The 16,630-nt window shown below is 40.5% G+C and overlaps 1 protein-coding gene across 1 annotated transcript in view; it reads right to left on the bottom strand.

Moving 5' to 3' along the window:
• LOC128732688 (phosphoinositide 3-kinase adapter protein 1) overlaps positions 1-16,630 on the bottom strand; it is a 315,301-nt gene that overhangs the window by 119,071 nt on the left and 179,600 nt on the right. Inside the window, exons 5-6 of the mRNA XM_053825989.1 lie at positions 11,089-11,224; positions 10,443-11,020 (exon numbers count right to left, since the gene is read on the bottom strand). Of these exons, the coding sequence (XP_053681964.1) occupies positions 10,443-11,020; positions 11,089-11,224 (714 nt within the window). The remainder of the gene's footprint in view (positions 1-10,442; positions 11,021-11,088; positions 11,225-16,630) is intronic.

The raw sequence follows: 16,630 nt of genomic DNA on the forward strand, positions 1-16,630 counted from the left end.
ACTACAAAGTTGTTTGTTAAGTCAAGACGCATTTGGTATCGAACACTGAAGCTTAGAACTAGTCCACTAGATGGAGTATACGTTGAAATTCAATTCATTTGGCGATATTTCCGACCCATGACGAGATAGAAGGCTGATGTTTTCGACAAAGTTGTTTATCAGGTCAAGATACTTCCGATGATGGTAAATAAAATTCGGAATTAAGTCAGTAGTAGGTGGAGATGATGAGAAAATCAAATTCTTTTCGGATTATTGCGGAACCATGATGACATAGAACACTACTGTTCTCTACAAAGAGGTTTCTGTAGTCAAAACACGTTAGATAACCATTAATAGCGTTCTCATTTCCAGCCAATCAACAGCTATTTTTATGGTTTCCTGACAGAAGCAATTGATACGTATAGCTTCAACTTTTATCAAAAGACAAGATGAAGAGCACTGACTAATCAAAATTCTTTTGACGAAGCAATTTCGTCGTCTACATCGTCTAGCCAGAAAGATCACCAGGAAAGATTCCTGGAAACCCGTGCTACGTTTCCATCACATTGCTTAAAAATATTTTAGAGAGTGTTTGAGTCCCAAAATCAAAATCATCTCGCACGGTTGCCAGATCTATCAGATTTTCACGAATTTAACAAATCTTGCAGTTCGGCACTTTCGGTACAGCATCGGCACAGTTCGGCTCGTTTCAAGTCGCCTAACATAAAAACAGCTGTGCCGAGTGACCGACCCTTTGTTGAGTCCCTATTCTTCCCAGGGCACTATGGGGCAGAACCCGAAAAAGCTCGGACAAAACCTCAAAATTTTTATTTGAGATATCGTGTCAAACTTAATATTCTACGTATAGTAGACATATAATCTATAAGAAATATGCATAAATTGGTTCAATAAGTGTTTTTTCAATAGGCATTAAAGAAGGTGAAACACAGTGTAAAAAACATTTGGAAAATGAAAAAATAAATATCGTTTGCTCTTTTAGCATCTGCTACCATGCTGCTTAAAATTTTATACTTTTAAAAGTCAATTCACATTAAAGGGATTATAAACTAACAGTTTTGGTGATATTAGGACAGATTTTTTACTAGGAGGCTTTATTTTGACAAAGTGTTTTAGAACAAAAAATTTGTTATTTTTGTCAATTTTCAATAGTGTGTAGAAAAAGATTTCCACAGATTTCCGCTCTGACACTACTATCAAATCAAAATTCAAGGCGTTAACTAGTAATAAGCAAAAAATTAGCTGCTACTAGTTGCAATGTTCGGAGATATTCGAGTTTTTCGAATGCATGTTTTTCGGCATTTTAGGTTACAAATTAGTAAATGCGCGCGCCAGTGCGAAGTCCATTCCTGCTGTACGTTGAATAGTCATGCTCGTGTATGTAAGACACAACATTATTATCGTTATGAGATACATTGGAGTCGATAAGGGGAATTTAGGACATTGTAAAGGCGACAACTTCACAGCTTTTTCCAATTAGTTCTATTTCAAGTCAAAATGGCAATAGAATATGTTCCGTTGGGCTTTCAGTTCGATTGAACTAGCGTCTATTTTGTTTATTTAGAGTCTAACATGTTGATACGTGTTTGCAGGATAAACAGATTGCTACCCTGTCAGTTACTAGTTATTTTTTGTACCTTCTGCCAGGCTTTGGCTGAGGCCGATGACGGCCTATATCGCCACTCGTATCCTTTTGCTGCGCCAAACTAATTAAATAAAAAATTTCATATATAACGGAGATCGTACTACGGAATCTTAGTATTATAAATGATCGAGAGGCATACCATAAAATATGCAAAGATGTCCGTAATTTATTCTTTGAAAATCAAAACAAATGCTAACAGAGCAAAAGAATTGTGAAATATTTTTATCTTTGCAATGAGAAATGACTTCTAAAATCGGTTAAAATTGTTAATCTATCAAAAACACATGAATGCACTAAACCAGATAGTAGGGTAGGTTAACCTATATATAACCCTCTGCCTGTAATGGACCCTCGGATAAAATTTAGGTATTTATTAGCTTATACTTCTTATTTCTGAGGATATATGACATGAAACAGAACGTACTAAACATAACACACATTTGAGTTTTTAAGATTTTAGCTGCATTTCATTATTAATGCTTTAAAATCAACATTTTCAACAAGGGAAGGTCCATTATATGGTGACAGTGCCATTAGCGGACCCGTTCCATGCAAAATACACTAGAATTCCTATAATGGACCCGGTCGTTATTCTATTGTAAATCACAAGGGTCCATAAAACGAAAATGGACATTCCAATCTGTTTTAAAAACTATGTAAAATATAGATATTTGCTGGATAAATTGTTATATTTAGGCTTATTCGAAAGTTACTAATATTGTAAGTGCCATCGGTTGGGTGTTTAGCGTTACAAGTTCAAAATAATTTATAGAAAGGTCCACGAATGGTTGATTTACCCTATACCAGAATAATATTACTAAATTACTCTTGATATACAGATCGTGATAATTTGTATAGGAGGTTGTGCGACGCGACCAATTTCGACTACACACTGAAAAAATGTGTTTGAATATTTAAAATATTTATAACTTGATTCCCGTAAGTCCTACAATTTTGGTATGTTCAGTAACTTTACAGGACAAACAACTTTTCTGAAGACATAATATTTCTAAAGTCATTATTTAAAAAGTTAGACTTCAACGCCATCTATAGCAATAAAAATACAACTAGTTAAAATTTACGAAAAGATGCGAAATTTTATAACAAACAATGTTGCTGAAGAAAATAAAGCTCTACGTAGCATATGAAAGAAGTTATGAGGTTTTGTCCGAGCGCCGGGTCAATCTGCCCCACTGTGCAGGGTCGCTAATAGGTTTATTCGAAAATCTGGCACACAAATAAATGTCTATCCAAAATTGGCAATCAATTTGACCGATGGGGAGGACTTTTTCGGGAAACGTCTTGCCAGTTTTGTTCAACGCAGATACAAAATGTTCTCTGAAATTAGGTGTGATGACTTTTTTGCAGAACGGTGAAACAGAAATCTGGCAAAAATCTGGCACATTACCAAATATCTGGAAGATTTTGAACTTTGTCTGGTATGCAATAAAAAATCTGATAAAATCTAGATTTATCAGCAAAGCAAAACCATGGGTATAAACGTCCTTCAGAACTTGACCCTTCTCTATCGATAGACTTCGCTGCCGGTTATTAAAGTACAGTAAAATCACGGGGCTGGTGCAAAGATCCTATTAACTCTGTAGCGGCACCGCCCAGTCGATACTCGAACATACGACGAATGGCTTGTTTGGCCAGCGTCGTACCCCGGAGCTAACTTGGCGGGCAGGCTTAATAGCATCGTTGATGCTTGCAATTATTAATTAACGTGTGCGTGATGATAAAACCAAAACTATTTGTTTTGCTAACACGACAATACGACTGAAGGGCACTCTCTTGATACTCATTTGTATACAGCTTGCTTTTTTCATTGGGCTCGAAAACTTTACTCTTTCCTTGTATTACGTGTGTGTTATTTCCTGTATGATATAAGTGACCGTAACAAGAATATTTATCATTTTCATAGCAGGAAATAACACAAACAAATGCTCGTTTTGTATTGTTGTTTGTATGCATGGGTAAGTTGAATACGTACCATGTATCTCTAGGTGAGATATGTGCATTATTCAGCTTGTCAACATTGTCGATGATTCACAAACTCTGTTATGGGAAAATCGCCAAGAGAATAATATTTGCAAACATTTTGGTGTTCTTTTCCAGACCAAATAAGCCATTTTACCGTTTATTTGACATAAGCTGAGATATCGCAAAAAGAAATATGATTTTACCAACTGCGACATCTAACGGGACAGTTCCGAATTTAACCGATCATTTTCAAATTCGTCTTGTCTAGACACACAACTTTGTCAAAAACCGCAACCGTCTATCGTATCATGGTCATGAGATATCATCATAAGATTATAATTTGACCACGTGCGCCACCTAGTGAGACAGTTTCAAACTTTGTTATGCATTACCAAATGTGTCTAGTTCGAACAAATAACTTTGTAGAACACAGTAACATTCTATCTCGTCACGACTCTGCGATATTAAAAAAAAAAATCAATATGCTCACTATAAGCGCCATCTATCGTATCAGTTTCGAATTTTGTTGTTCGCAGTCAGATTGATCTCGTTCAGATAAATAACTTTGCCAAAGACAGCAACCTTCTATCTCTTCTCAGTCCCGAGATATTAGAGATTTCAGTATCGAGATTCTAGAATCATTTATTTTGGTCGCCATTTGCGCCATCTAGCGAATCAGTTCTCAAACTTTATTGTTCGTTTCCAGATGCGTCTTAAATAGATAAACAACTTTGTCGAAAACCGCAACCCTCTATCTCATGCCAGTCCTGCGATATAGGCAGAATTATTCGCCGTGTACTCAGTACACGACGCGACCGCTTACGTAACTTTTTTTAACGCGACCGCTCTAGGGTTATGCGACAGCTGAGTCGGACCGCGGCAGGATCCGTCAAATACGACGCGGATTTTGGACGTTGAACTTTCTGGACGGTGGATGGCATGGTGGGGTAGGTAAAACTGTGGGCTACACGACGCGCGCGACATCACCTACATATGGCCCAATTTCTCGTATTCATCCTAAAAAAGAGCTCAGCTCCAATAATCATATCCACTCCATGGCTAATATTAAATTGTGGATCAGCGAGAGGCAGGTTGCGTGGGATCCTCCAGTGTGTGACGTCAATGTGATGACTAGGCAACGAGACAGTAAGTTTTGGCAGAACGAGATAGTCCAAGCTGTATGTCTGTTCTCCAAATCGAGAAGCGAGAGCGAGTGTCACACCATAGTGTACGGTCACGGTAGATTGCCCTATTCCACTCACGGGCGACTTTAGCTTTGTGCGCTTCAACCGAAGCTTTTGGCAGAGTGCTTCCGAAATAAAACTTGGCTGGGAGCCACTATCTAGTAGTGCTCTTGCGAACTGATACGAGTTATCTGCATCTCTCACTTTGACGACTGCCGCAGACAATAACACCATACTGCCATATGGTTTTGAACTCACTTCTGCACTTTGACAGGAAGGGGATGGAGGTGGATTAGTATCGGTACCAAACGATTGAACCACCGACGACGGGGAGGGATTGACACCGATCGAGAGCGAACGCGCATTTTGTATTTTCGACGACGACGTACCGACGGATGGTACTGGGCTGCCCAACCGGAAGGGCATTGAGGACCGGCGGGTAACTAACTTGCGGGCAGGATGCTTCAGCTTGTTGACCAGTTGTGGTTGATTTAGTTTGATCGCTACCATTTACAGAATTCGCAGCAGCCATGGGCGGCAAATGCAACAATGAATGATGTTTCCTCATACAGGTCTTACAACCACTGCTGGAGCAATCCGTCGCAAGATGAGTGCGTTTCAGGCAATTAATGTATAGTCCGTTTCTCTTAACGAACTCGAATCGTTGTTTCGGAGCAAGCTTGCGAAACTGCTCGCATTGAAATAGTAGATGTGCAAGTTTACAACAGGGGCATTTCGGAATGTTATCAGACGCAACGTGCGCTGTGGTGAGGCGAGGTTTAAAAGCTTTAGAATCTGATTGGGTATTGCATGTTTGGGAGAGCACTAGAGTTTGAACGATACGTGATCTTTTGTGTACGAATTCGAGCAGTTGTTTATATGTGGGTTTATCGATCTCAGAGCTTTGATTTTCCCACTCTCGCAAAGAAACGGGACCCAAACAATTACTCAGCCTTTCGACGAGAAAGGAATTTCAGTGGTCTTCAGGATTTTCTAACTTATCTAACAACTGAACATGACGATCGAACTCATCCGCCAGTTCGGATAAACCAGCCGAAGATTCCTTTCGTAAAGATGCAGTTTTCAGTAAACCCGTCATATGTCGCTTTATCAAAAAAGCTTTATTTTCGTATCGCTCTCGCAATAGATTCCAAGCAACTGTGTAGTTATTGGCCGACAGTTCTAGGGACGAAATAACACGAGATGCATCGCCCGATAGGGATGCACGCAAATAATGCATCTTTTGTACCGCACTAAGTTGTTGGTTGTTATGGATAAGTGACACAAAAAGATCTCGAAATGATACCCAATCATCAAGCTTTCCCGAATACTCTCGTAGTGTTATTTCGGGCAGCCGAATATTGGCAAGTGGCTGTACAGGGACCGAACGTCCCGCGGGAGGCAATGCTGGAGGAGTAGGAGAACGTGTAGGAAGCTTGCTTTGTAGAGATTCTTTCAATTCGAAATATAAAGTTTGGAATTCTCGACGTTCATCCGAAAATTGTTCCTCCTCATCCTCCAGCACTTCGATTTCGTCTTGAGCAGCCTCAAAATCTCGCCACAATTCATCTAGGCGTTGTATTCGGACGGGCAATTGATCACTTTGTGTGGGATCAAACTGATCGTTAAATGATTTAATTAGCTCAGCCGATCCCAACACATTTGTACGCCGACGGTACAGTACTTTTAGTTTGGACTTTTTGGTGCCAGTTGGCTTCTGCTTTTTAGGCTGGGTCATTCTTGAATCGTATACCACCACCAAAATAGTAAAAAATTGTTACCTTGGATTCCGGTTTAGCGTATACGTCCCTCTCTACCTCACCACTATTGAAGGAGCAAATCCAACTTCCTGTTACTAATCGAGTAGGCACGGTTTGCCCTGAAGATTTGGAGCGATCTAGATCCTAGCTGCTTAGCGAAATTCCAAATTGTCGGATGACGATTGGTTGCTCCGACGCTGCCGCTCCCAATATAAGCCGAATCCGTTTCCAACGGACCAAGGGTTTCCAATAGATTCTCCAAGTGATGACAATGTGCCAATTTGGAGGTTAACCGCAGCGACGACGATGACGACAATTAAAGCTGACGATGGTCACTTTCCGTGAGCGATGAAATATCCCAGTTGTGGGATGTCGATTCGACAGTCCAATCAGCTATGCTACTGCTCCGAGGATGATCCGTAATCAACGGATTCGAGAGAATTACACACGATTACCACGTGGTTACAACGTGGTGATTCTGATGGTGAGGTTAGCTGCAGCACCGAGAACGACGATTAATGCAACACCAAATCCCGGGTTTCGGCACCACATGTAATTTCGACGAGAAAAGAAACCGGGATTGCGAATATGGTCCTTCAACAGACCAACGAAATTGTAACTCGCGGTACGACCGCGATCGAGAACCAGATTGACTTTCGGCGTAGAACGATTAAGATATGTCTTTTCGTTACGATAGTTTTAATTGAACTTGATATGATATGAAAGGTGTTAGACTATTAATTTTGATATTGTTTAGGTGTGCAAGTGTGCGGTATACAATAAATTTGATATAATCGAAATGTATATCATTTAGTAGGGATGTTCATTTATGTACTTGAGAAATGTCGATATTTTTTATAGTATTCAAATTACAAACAGCCCCTGAATATATTATTAAAGTCTGCCAAGGTTTAAATGTTAAACTAAGCATATCAATTTTGTTTAGAGTACCACAACATGAATCTACGATCGACACCATTCAAAATAACGAGCATAGTAACCAGCCACTACCGACACCAAGAGAATTGATACCATCCAACCCACCTTCACGATCATTTGCAAGGCGACCAAATATACCATACACACAAATCAATCATCAGCCACCACAACCGCCACCACCCAGACATTATCCTATACAACCAACATTCCTGCCAAGACGACCACCAGGCTTGCCTTTCCAACCAAGACAATTAGCCTTTCAGCCAAGGCCGGGACCCATGGAAATCGATCAGAGCATCAGAACTAATAGAATAAACTATGGCAATCGACCAAATTTTAATCCTCAAAATGTCAGATCAGTTAACCCTGTTGTGTTTAGCTATGAACAGCGAGAATAAAACAATTACAATGACTTCCACGATGAAGAAAACAATTCAAATTACTCTTACCTTGAGACACCATATGAACATTTCGACAATTATTTTCCGCCGACCGAAGAAAATGGAGAATCGACCGTCTACTTCAAACGAACCCGAATCCAAGCACGCTAATTTTTTAGAGTGGAACCCGAGTTGTAGGGATCCGAAAACTATCATTAATTACTGATAGTGATCAGTAAGCAATAATATCACTAAGTATCAGTAAGGTTATTGCTTACTGATACAGTTACGTCGTCCCGTTAGAAATTGGATTAAAGTTAATGGTCGGTAGTTGCGTACGATAGACGAAAGTGACACAATATGTCGTCGTTGTCGTCAGCAGCCTAGTACCGGGATGGCTCGTCCTGTTTCAAGCAGTCGTCTCTATTCAACTCGATCTTGGCCCATTCGTCGCAAATATCCCAGTCGTCTCAAAAGTCATAAATCACTTTCGACTTGGTCAAGGCATGATGAAAATCATGCCTCTCGTTTCGATACCCGCTGGTCGGAACACCGCCTCAAGAGTGTTGGTGATGAAACATAATCGTCAATTTTCAATTCAATTCATTTCATTTCAATTTATCAATATTTTAATTCAATTCTATTTTAACCACATGCTGTTATTCGCAATCGGACATCTATAAGAATAAAAGCAGTTTGTTTAGCCCATGGTTGCGCTGTTGTATTTTGTAGAACGCCTGTAGAACCTCATCTTGGTATAGCTCGCGACTCCAGCAATAAAGAAAATTGTTTTCAGCAAGGTTGATTCACAGACCAAGATCTTTTAATCGGTGGACAAAGTTTCATGAGTTTTTCGCCAAGTGGTGCGAGTAACTTAAGGTTAAGCATATATAGTGGCGTCTAGATTTGCAAGTGCTAATAAGTTGATTTTCCCATATGAATTTATACAAAATTCAAACGAATTTAGTGCATATGAGACCGCTCATGCCATCAAAAAACACTAGCGCTGGATAAACAATCATTTTTTGCAAGCTCAAGCATGTTTGTGGCGCTGCTTTTGCTTTTTCGTTAATTTCTGATTTTCTACAAATATTCATTCGCCCACACAATTAACTCCTTACAAGCCAAGTTCGAATATCAACTGTGCGGTGCTGCTATAGAGTCAGTAGGATCGTTGCACTAGCACCGTAATCACAGAACAGAAGTGGAAGTCCGAACGATTTGGCGATCAAAACTGGTAAGAGAGTCTTTTTTGTTTTTATTTTTCTTTGGGAAGGTTTTCGCATAGAAGCGAATAACAGCAATATAAGCAGAACGCTCGCTGCCAATCGCGTAGCAGCTTTCACATGCTTTCGTGTGCATTCGTATGCGTTCGTGTGTTTTCGTGGAAAAAAGTGACTCGCTACCGCCAGGTTCGCTAGTATCTGTAGAAATTAGCATGTACGTGTTTGGATTTCTACTTCCATATCTGTTCTGTGACCGTAATTGTCCTGTGCTCTAATAACCGGTTGCGAAGTCTGTCGATAAAGATGGCCCAGGTTCGTAAGAACGTTTATATCCATGGATTTGCTTTGTTTTTTTTTTAAAACTAAATAAAAATAATGTAAATTAAATAACGGTTACAAATAATTACGCACCCTAGAAAAGAAAATATAATTATTGCACGCAGTACGTTCTTGTGAATTTTACTGTTAAATAACGATTTTGATAAACAACCAACCAATTTGAAAGTCAACTTAATTATTAATGATAAGCATAAACATAAGCATAGGATACCGCCCGTGTGCTGCTACTCCGTTATTGACCAGGACCGATGAAAATTGCAAAATGATGGTTGGAAAAAGCATACTTGGGAGAGCACGCTATTTTTCATTGTGCAACCTTATCAGGTCCCTGCATGCTGATCAATACCGACGCCGACCACGTCCGAATGCGGGTCCTGGTGGGATGGAAAGGAATGTTAGTCCAATACTTGTTGCTACTAAAGACCAGGGAATCCTCTGCATCTTCACAAGTATTTCGGGAAAGGAATTGTTGTTAGTAGATGGGCGGAGCTAGATGGATAATGTAAGTATGTAAGCATCAGTCATATGAGACTAACCTGGATATTCGAAAATTTTCTTGTAAAGCCAGTAACTACGAAAATTAAGATATAAAAATACCTTTTTAACAAATTTAATATAATGCCAATGGTGCTCATATACAACCATAATTTAATTTAATTCGAAAAATACTATGCACATGCGAGATTTACGGCTCAAAAACCACGTAACAACTTGAACTTATCCGCGATCAGGGAAATCAGGTATAATGAAACAAGTCAATATAGTCCCTAAGTTGATAAGCATTTCCTCTTACCAACGCTAATATGCAGAGATATAGCGCCCTACACGCTTGATAGTCAATTTAATTATAAATGATCCTGAGAAACTAGAAAGAATTATTGTTACAGTAAAAAGGCCAGGTCACACCGCTAGGTGGATTAATTCAGGTTTTTTATGTGATTGTGATTATTACTAGTAAAACATCGATTGAATTTTTGAGCTGTACTCACCTGGTATACTAAATTGAATTATATAAGGATTCCGTCGCTTAATGTTTGTAATTTCTATAATTTCATTATTTTTTTCAATTTTGATTTTAATCCAATCATTTTTCACCAGGGGCTCCGCAAAGATAGCGAGAATTTTGTTTTGCCCGATCTTGACTTTTCTAGGAAAAAGTGTGAACATATCATGAAGTCCAGTGGGAGAAGAAGGTTTATACAACGAAGCAACATTTGGATCATAGCAGTGTGGTTGCTGACGTAGTGCGCATCCTAGAATATCGGTTGCAATACCAAGTAATTCACTCAAAAATGACTGCTCATGATCTCCTGCCACACACGTCCGCCATTTATTATAGCCTGGAAAGGTATCCTTGTGGTTTTCGAATGCACAGATTTCTGTAACATTCAACAACAGTCCCAAAACTTGCTCTGGTTTCAATATTGATACTAAAGTTGAATGTAAATATTGGGTTGACAATGTAAGCATTACAGGACAGACAATAATAACTTGCAATTTTGTAGAAAGACTCCGCTGTACTAACTGTTGATTAACTTGGTTTTCATCAATTCTGACATGCAGGAAACTGTATATAAATATATCAGATTAAAAAGTAGAAATTTACTCATACGATTATTACTAGACCATACTTACTTAAATGGTATCTTTCCTCTTTGTTTCGTGATTTTGTCAAAACATGTTTTTAAATGATTTGCCCACATAAATGCTTGCTCGTTATGCCGGGCTGTGACAAACAAAATATCATCCATTGTTGAAAGCGAATGTGCACCTGTAACATATAAAAAGCGATATAACTCATATTTCAAATATTTGATTAAGGTCCCGTTCAAATATTGCGTAACTCAGCAAGAGGTGGGCCTATGTTGAAACTGTTACGCAAATTTTTTGGGGAGCTGGCTTTGTGCGATAATGTCACGCGTAACATTATAGATTAAAATAACGATAAAATAAACTCTTCAAATAAAAAACGATTATTCATTCGAGTAGCAACCGTTGACAAGACAACACCTATTGTACGACCGCTCTTAACCGTTATGTGTTCGACAGGGTACCCGGGTACCTTTTCAGATTTCAAAGTAAGAAATTTTAAAGTTTTCTTCGACTCAGGATACTGAAACTCCGTGACATCTCAGAACTCGCTAAATTACAACTTTTTATAAAATAAGTTTTCATGTAGCACTTAAGGGGGAGGAAAGGGGGAGCTTCGAAATTTTTTACCCTTTAAGTGCTCGACAAGGGTACCCGGGTACCCACAAATTGAAATGCTTGTAACTTTGGCAATATTTGACCGATTTGGACCAACTTACCACCTAAAGATTCAGAAACTTATCCACTTCCAGTGGGGTTACAACAGAACCGGAAGTGGTTCATCTGGTTTCCGGAAATCCGGTATTCCGAGGATGTGTTCCGGAATTAAAGCTAAAAAGTGCTGAAAAGGATTTTTCTATCTTCGCTAAAGAGATAGAAGGTTACTGTCTTCTGGAAAAATTCTTGTAATAATATACTCTAAAACCTTGCAGAACCCGTAAATGTGTTATATTGAAACTGAAGGAAATTAAATTTTTATTTCACTTTTAGGGGGATTAATCAAAATTTGAATTCCATCAAACGATAGAACTTTTAATTTCAAGAAACTCTTCCAAAGCCTTCATAAACCTAAAATCAAGTTTTCCCACTCAAAACTGTTATGCGCACGTTTATGTGGGTTTGGACTACTGTGAAGCCCCACTGGAATATGTTCCGGAATGGCCATGCCGGGGCAAAATCATCAGATAGAGTCAAAACAATGAGAAACGACCTTCCGGAGTAATTTCATGAATATAGATACCCAAATTGCCAGTGTTGCAAGCCAAAGAGTTCTGTGGCCACAGGAGGTCCCACGGGAACTTGTCCTAGAATGGCCATTCCGAGGATAAATCATTATACGGTTTTAAAACTATGAAAAATGACCTTTCGGAGTCATTTGAGGAATTTTGGATACCCATATTACTATGATTACATCAAAAATCTTAAAAAGTGCCTTAATTCCGGAACACACTCTCGGAATACCGGATTTCCGGGAACCAGATGAACCACTTCCGGTTCTATCGCAACCCCACTGAAAGTGGATAAGTTCCTAAATCTTTAGGTGGTAAGATGGTCCAAATCGGTCAAATATTGCCAAAGTTACAAGCGTTTCAATTTGTGGGTACCCGGGTACCCTTGTCGAGCACTTAAAGGTGTTTTTTTTGTCGAACACATAACGGTTAAAAGTATTAAAGTATTTTTTTTGCTCGCGTTCAAGGTTGTTAAATTGTTGCTTTGTTCGTTTCGACACGACACAAGTGAAACTCTATTAAGCATCCCGAATTTTGTGCTATTGGCCCGCATGAGAGCTGCAGACATAGCAGCACAGCAACGGGCATTGTTATTTTCTACCGCTACCGGTAACAATTGTGCCGTACACGCGTACCCAGCAGAGGCATCGGACGACATCACTTGGTGCTGATTTATTGTTGGTGCACACATCGCTTAGGCAGGAAAAGATCAACTCACCTATCAGCCGGTTTGGACTGTGTTCGGTGAAGTATTGCAATCTTCTTATATATATATTTTTTAATTTTTTTTATATTTTTGCTTATTTAATAAATTGCTTCCCCGTTAAATTGATACCCTCCCCCACCCTACATCCAAGTTTTTTTTAAGTTCATGAGCGGTAGAGCTTATAGCTCCCGCTAAAATGGAAAACCTCAACGTTGCGATGTTTGTCGACGTCGAAACGGATGAGGAGGAAATAGATGAGCTAGATATCACACCGCCTAGCTCACCTCTTCTGAACTTTCCACCCAGACGCGACTGAAGGCGTCTGGTCCCCCACCCCCATCCGGCCCGCCAACCCCGGACCACCAGACTACCCAACGGATAAAGGCTTACCCGGATGACTCAAAGGGGCCATTTATTGTCTTCTTCCGGCCCAAAATGAAACCCTTGAATATTATACAAATTGGCAAAGACCTGGCAAAACAGTTTTCGGACGTAACCGATATAACAAAGGTGAGACCGAATAAACTGCGAGTTGCCGTGAAAAGCTTGAAGCAAGCAAACGCAATTGCTAGCTGCGAGCTTTTTACGAGAGAGTATCGCGTGTACATCCCTGCCAAGGATGTAGAGGTTGACGGTGTAGTTACGGACGGGAACCTCACCATCGAATACATTTTGCAGCATGGCGTTGGCTGTTTCAAGAACCCCATGCTGCAAAAGGTAAAGGTGCTTGACTGCAAGCAATCGCATTCAGCATCGGTCGAAGACGGGAAGAAAATATTTTTTCCCTCGGAATCCTTTCGGGTAACTTTCGCCGGATCTGCATTGCCAAACTACATCCTTCTGGATAGGGTTCGTCTGCCTGTACGCCTGTTCGTACCGCGGGTCATGAACTGCCTGAACTGCAAGCAGTTGGGTCATACAGCCACTTATTGTTGCAACAAGGCACGCTGTAGCAAATGTGGCGACAATCATGCGGAGAACGCTTGCAGTGGTAACACTGAGAAGTGTCTTTACTGCGAGGGAACGCCGCATGATCTGGCGGCATGTCCCACGTACAAACAGCGCGAGGAAAAAATTAAGCGCTCCCTTAGGGAACGCTCCAAGCGCTCGTTTGCAGAAATACTCAAGAGAGCCGAGCCATTGACCAACGAAAATATCTATACCTTTTTGCCAACCGATGAGGGTACTTCTGACGAACCGCTCGAAGGATGTTCTTATGCTATGCAAGAAAGCTCTAGGAAGAGAAAAACGATTTATTCTCCTCGACTTACTCGCAAAGGACTTAAGATATCCTCGAACGGAACGGAAAATTCATCAAACTCTAAGAAAAGCGGTGAAAGAAATCCGAAGCAGGTACCTCCAGGGTTATAAAAATTGAAATCAAACCAGGAGTACCCACCGCTTTCTGGTGCACCAAAAACCCCTGGCGCATCCAATGTACATTCAGAGATCAAATCGGGAAAGGGATTTTTGAAGTTCTCTGACATTGTGGACTGGATATTTGAAATTTTTAACATCTCGGATCCACTCAAAAGCTTTCTACTTGCCTTTCTTCCCACAGTTAAAACATTTTTGAAGCAACTAACAGCACAATGGCCCCTCTTTTCAGCTATCGTATCCTTCGATGACTAATACGTCGAACAATGCTGTAAACTCTATCGCTGTGTTACAGTGGAACTGCAGAAGTATCATCCCCAAATTCGACCTTTTCAAACAATTATTAAATATTTCCAACTGTGACGTATTCGCGCTCTGTAAAACATTTCTCAATTCAAGCAATGATCTCAATTTCCACGATTTTAACGTCATCCGACGAGATCGAGGATCACATGGTGGAGGAGTACTTCTAGGGATCAAGAAGTGCTATTCGTTTTTCCGCATAGACCTCCCGTCGTTCTCGAATATTGAAGTCGTTGCCATTCATGCTAGATTAAAAGGAAAAGACCTTTGTATCGCTTCGATATATATCCCTCCATCGGTGCGGATTGAGCAGAAGCAACTTTCTGATATTGCAGAAATGCTTCCCGCACCTTTGCTAATTTTGGGAGATTTTAACTCCCATTGCACACAATGGGGGTCGCTATACGACGACAACCGATCCGCCCTTATTAATAACCTGATTGACGACTTCGATATGGCACTCCTAAACACTGGGGAAGCGACACGTATACCTAATCCTCCAGTCCGCGCAAGCGTACTGGATCTATCTCTTTGCTCGACATCACTAGCGTTAGATTGCAAGTGGAAGGTAATCAATGATCCCCACGGTAGTGATCATCTGCCAATCCTTATATCAATTGCTAATGGTTACCCGTCTGTGAATTCAATCAATGTTACATACGACCTCACACGCAATATCGATTGGAAACAATACGCGACCATAATCTCGGAAAACATCGAATCGCGCGAAGAACTTCCTCCGGAGGAAGAATACGAGTTTATCACTGGCTTGATCTTCGACGCCGCATCTCAAGCTCAGACGAAACGGATACCCGGGAAAACGATCAATCGGCGGTCTTCCACCATTTGGTGGGACAAAGAGTGCTCGGAACTGTACGCGAAAAAGTCTCTGGCGTATAAAGACTTTCGAAAACTCGGTTCGATAGATCTGTTCAAGAAATACGAGGTACTTGAGAGACAGATGAAGAGTTTGATGAAAGCGAAAAAACGCGGATATTGGCGCTGGTTCGTGAACGGTTTGTCGAGAGAAACAGCGATGAGCACTCTTTGGAGCACCGCTAGACGCATGCGGATCCGTAACGTTACGAATGAAAGTGCGGAGTACTCCAGCCGATGGATTCTCGACTTTGCCAAGAAGGTCTGTCCGGACTCTGTCCCGGCCCAGAGATCCTTTCGCGACGCGTCCCCTTCGACTGCAAATGAACCCCCGTTTACAATTGTAGAATTTTCTATAGCTCTCCTCTCTTGCAACAACACTGCTCCAGGATTAGACAGAATTAAATTCAACATGTTGAAGAATTTGCCTGACCCTGCCAAAAGACGCTTGTTGAACCTCTTCAATAAGTTTCTCGAGCTGAATATTGTTCCGCAGGACTGGAGACAGGTGAAAGTTATCGCCATTCAGAAACCCGGGAAACCAGCCTCCGATCATAATTCTTATAGGCCGATTACGATGCTTTCCTGTATCCGGAAATTAATGGAAAAAATGATCCTCCTTCGCTTAGATAAATGGGTTGAAGAGAATGGGTTACTTTCAGATACCCAATTTGGCTTCCGCAGGGGCAAGGGAACAAATGATTGCTTAGCGTTGCTGTCTACTGAGATTCAACTCGCCTACGCCCAGAAGGAGCAAATGGCATCCGTGTTTTTGAATATCAAAGGGGCCTTTGATTCTGTCTCCGTAGAAGTTTTGACCGAGAAACTTCACTTGCAGGGACTTTCAGCGGTTTTGAATAATTTTTTGCTCAATTTGTTGTCGGAAAAACGCATGAGTTTTACACATGATGATTTGACAACATCTCGAATTAGCTACATGGGTCTTCCCCAGGGCTCATGTCTAAGTCCACTTCCGTATAACTTTTATGTTAACGACATTGATAGTTGTCTCGAGTCATGCACGTTAAAGCAACTTGCAGATGATAGCGTTATTTCCATTACAGGATCAACGGCTAACGATTTGCAAGGACCTTTA

This window comes from Sabethes cyaneus, chromosome 1 (assembly GCF_943734655.1).
Source record: "Sabethes cyaneus chromosome 1, idSabCyanKW18_F2, whole genome shotgun sequence".
Classification (NCBI taxonomy): domain Eukaryota; kingdom Metazoa; phylum Arthropoda; class Insecta; order Diptera; family Culicidae; genus Sabethes; species Sabethes cyaneus.